Source organism: Zingiber officinale, chromosome 4B (assembly GCF_018446385.1).
Source record: "Zingiber officinale cultivar Zhangliang chromosome 4B, Zo_v1.1, whole genome shotgun sequence".
In the NCBI taxonomy this organism is placed as follows: Eukaryota; Viridiplantae; Streptophyta; class Magnoliopsida; order Zingiberales; family Zingiberaceae; genus Zingiber; species Zingiber officinale.
This window is the reverse complement of record NC_055993.1, coordinates 132,707,757-132,711,730: the sequence shown is the minus strand read 5'-3', so window position 1 is coordinate 132,711,730 and position 3,974 is coordinate 132,707,757. Positions and strand designations below refer to the sequence as shown.

The 3,974-nt window shown below is 36.2% G+C and overlaps 1 protein-coding gene across 1 annotated transcript; it reads right to left on the bottom strand.

Moving 5' to 3' along the window:
- Positions 1-839: 839 nt before the first annotated feature.
- LOC121978711 lies at positions 840-3,646 on the bottom strand. The gene is made up of 7 exons (XM_042531012.1): positions 3,535-3,646; positions 2,919-3,432; positions 2,719-2,804; positions 2,380-2,585; positions 1,841-2,119; positions 1,581-1,730; positions 840-947 (listed from the first exon to the last, which is right to left on the bottom strand). Exons 1-7 carry the CDS (start codon positions 3,644-3,646, stop codon positions 840-842), a joined length of 1,455 nt encoding a protein of 484 aa, XP_042386946.1.
- Between the last annotated feature and the right edge of the window lie 328 nt (positions 3,647-3,974).

The window sequence follows — 3,974 nt, the reverse complement described above, 5'->3', positions numbered from 1 at the left end:
GCCTGCCTATAACGAGACCCACCCGCATATCTTCTCATATTCTTTTGGAAGTTTGTGCCACTAACAACATAGCATGGCCCGGAAGTAAATCATACTTTAGAAGTTTCAAGCTTATCGTATCAAAGATATACATGCTCACTTAAAGAAAGGTGTCAGATACATTTTCTGGCTTGTCTTTTCTTAGGATGCTTGGGAAAACACACGCACGCTTTGAGATGAGTGCACAGACACTATAGTAGTATTATAAAAGGTATGCGCAACTTCATTATTCTACACACTTTTGCTATAGTTTTCTGCTATTCTACACATTGTCGAAAATTAACTTGAGCGTCGGAGGGCCAACACTCAGAACCCCTTCTCGGCCCGGCACTGTCGCTTTTGTGGTGCAGGATCGCGCGGAGTCTTCACTTCATCAACTTCCTAGCCACATCCCTAGCTTTCCGTCTTCTCCGCTTTTGGACAAGAACATATTTTGCACCGTCTATGGAAACTTTACCTGCATCCAAAACGAAAGGATGAAAGACGCTAGACGACTCACCACCGTAACACTAACACAAGAGGAGTTGGAAATGCTTGTAAATGCCTGACCTGTGAAAATCGTACAACTATAACAAGAAGCAGTAGCTAAAGGTTGAGCGGCGAATGACCTTATCGTGACATCGATAGGTCAATGAGCTGATCACAAAGGCCGAGTTTAAAACCCTGTTGCGCGCTAGCCAAACAACAGGTCGATCGATGCTTGTGGAGAATTGCTAAACACGCCAATTCCTTATTACCGTACATTGTTCCTCACGCGATCGGAAGAGCAAGGCTGAGCGGAAAGACCACAGAGTTCCTCGTTAGAGGACGCGCTTGTCCAGGATGGACCGAAAAGAAAAGTACCACTGCTCGACGACTCCTCCGAACAGATCAACATGTAGTTTTCCTTGGAGATCTTGGATGATCAACTGCCAAGATGAAATTTAAGTGATAAATAATTATAATTATCGCTTAAGTTTCATTTTGGCCGATAATGTTACTTTTTATTATTCAAAAATAGATTTGGCCGGTGATTTTTTTTTTTTTTTAATCGTCAGAATTAGATTAAATTATAATTGACCATTAGTTTTTAATATTTTATTGGCCATTCGCATACTAAAGTTAGATTTATTGGTCAAAGTATTGGTGCAATCAACCTTCGATCAAGGTCGATTAGGTTGAGTAAACTCGCATTATAAGAAATTTTAATTTGGTGGCGTCGAAACGCATCACCAAATGTAAACAAAATGCGTCACTGAACATTTGGCAACACCAAAACTCGTCGCCAATATGTGTCACACATTGCTTGTATGCAAATGTCGATTTGTAATTTGGCGATGTGTTAAAGGAACAAGTTGCTAAAAGCAGTGGCAGATCCAAACAAACATTTAGAGGAGTGCTCAAAGAAGAGACTAAAAATATTTCGTACTATCAAATAAATATATCAAAAGATAAAAGTACTGAATTAATATTGTTAATGATACAGATATAAAAACATGTGCATACCAAGAAAGTAATTATTTTTTGATACTTGAACTAGTACCAGATCCGGACATACAAACAAGAGGAGGCAACTGTATCCTACGAGTGTTCATCTGTTGAAAATGTTGTAAAATTTGTTCATTTTCAATTGTGGCAAAAATATCCTTCTCGATGTATACTACCAAACTGTCATTCATCCACTCATCCCCCATCCTATTACGCAAATCAGTCTTGATAATTTTCATAGCAGAAAAAACTCATTCAACAGAAGCAGTTGCAACTGGTAAAACCAATGCTAACTCGATCAAACGATAAACCAATGAAAAAATTTTATTCTTGCCCGTTTCAACCATCTTTTTAGCAAGACTTCCCAAATCTTCAATATAATCATAGAAAATTCACCTCGCACATTTTGAATGTAAGTCTCAAGTTTGTCCTCAAGTATTACACGATCGGTCAATGAAAAGTCCTCCGGATAAAGTTTAGCAAGGCGGAGTAACTTACCAATATTAAATTGAGAAAAAGAGTCCTTTGGATATAAACAAGCAATGCAAGTAAAAACCTCCGTACTTGGTTCTAAAAACTGATTATTCATCTCTTGAACCATCATATCAAGAACCTAATATTGTAACAATAAAAAAATGAATAAAAAACATTATTAGAAAATTAAATTTTAATAAAATATTTAGAACCCTCACAAAAAATTTCAACACAATAGTGATGAAAATTAGTAATCATTTGTCCATTACGTCTGCTGCGACCATGAGTTCTCATATTTTCTTCCATATTCGGTATTGGGATCATATGGTTACTACAAAATTTGTTGACGACATCCAAAAGATTCTCCCATCCTTCCTCTCTCAATTTTTGTAATCGAACTTTCATTGTCTTGATCAAACTGATAGCCAATACAATATTTTGATCCTTTTGTTGTAAGGCAAGCGACAATTCATTTGTGATTCCCAATAAAGATTTCATCAAATGCATCACAAACACAAATTCATAACTCTCCATCTTATCAATCAAACTGGCGGTGATACCATTATTATCATCATTAGTGTTATCATCATACACATTTTCAAGCACTTGTAAAACAGAAGTCCATGTAGATATCAAACGGATAATAGTCATATAATGTGAACCCCAACGAGTATCCCCTGAACCCCAACGAGTATCCCCTGGTTGTTTTAAACTGATTTCCTGATTTTTTTCCTTTACCACTAACAATATCTCCTTTCTCCAAACATTCTACAAGTTTATCATGTTCAAGTTGTCTAAACTTATCTTTTCTTTTGCATGAAGCACTAGTAATATTAACAATCATAGTAACATATTGGAAGAAATCACTCACAATTCGATTGCTTTTAGCAACTGCAACAACAACTAGTTGAAGTTGGTGAGCAAAACAATGGACATACCTTGCAGATGAATTTTCCTTCAATATGAGAGCCTTCAATCCATTATACTCACCTCGCATATTTGAAGCTCCATCGTATCCTTGACCTCTCAATCTTGATAATGACAACTTATGTTTTACAAACAATTCATCAATAGCCTTCTTCAAAGAAATAGCAGAAGTATCAGACACATGTACAATAGCAAGAAATTTTTCAATAACACATCCATGTTTGTTCACGTATCTTAAAACAACTCCCATTTGCTCTTTGACTGAAATGTCTCGACACTCATCAACCATAAGAGAAAATATATTGTCTTTTATATCATTAAGAATGAAATTTGTGACTTCAGCAGCACAAGCCCGTGTTAAATCCTTTTGAACTGTTGGATATTTCATTTGATTGTTTCCAAGGGCATTTTCATTCATTGTCTTAGCAACCTCGTCATTTCTTTGGGTATACCACTCAATCAATTCAAGAAAGTTACCTTTATTTGAGGAACTCAATGACTCGTCATGTCCACGGAAAGGCAAACCTTATTTCAAAAGAAAGCATGTAACATCCAAAGTTGCCGTTAATCGAGTGCGATATGCAACCTCCATTCCATACCCCTGTGCTTGTAGCAAATGTGACACACTTTGTCGTTGATTTTGAAAAGCCTCAAGTTGTGTTCTTGCATCATTGTGAGCACTAGCTACACCATCAACATGCGTATTAAATACTTCCATTGCTTTTCTCCAATTATGCATCCCCGAATTAGTAAATGCCTCATCTCCAACTCGACATCCTCAATGAGAAATTTTAAAGAGATAGCACCAAAAATAAAAGTTGTATCTTTTGATATACTGTACTCTAACCATGAAAATTTTTAAATCAAGCAACTTGGAAACTTCTATGCTCTTTACCAAATTGTCTTTGGAGATAACTATGACCAAATGGTTGACAAAGTCCTCTAATCAAATATTCTCTTCGAACCTGATCTCTAATTGAAACATCAAATTCATTTATTGATTTGCGTAGCCCTGGGTCACTAACAACATCATCCTGGTTGAATTTAACACGAGAATATTTTTTCTT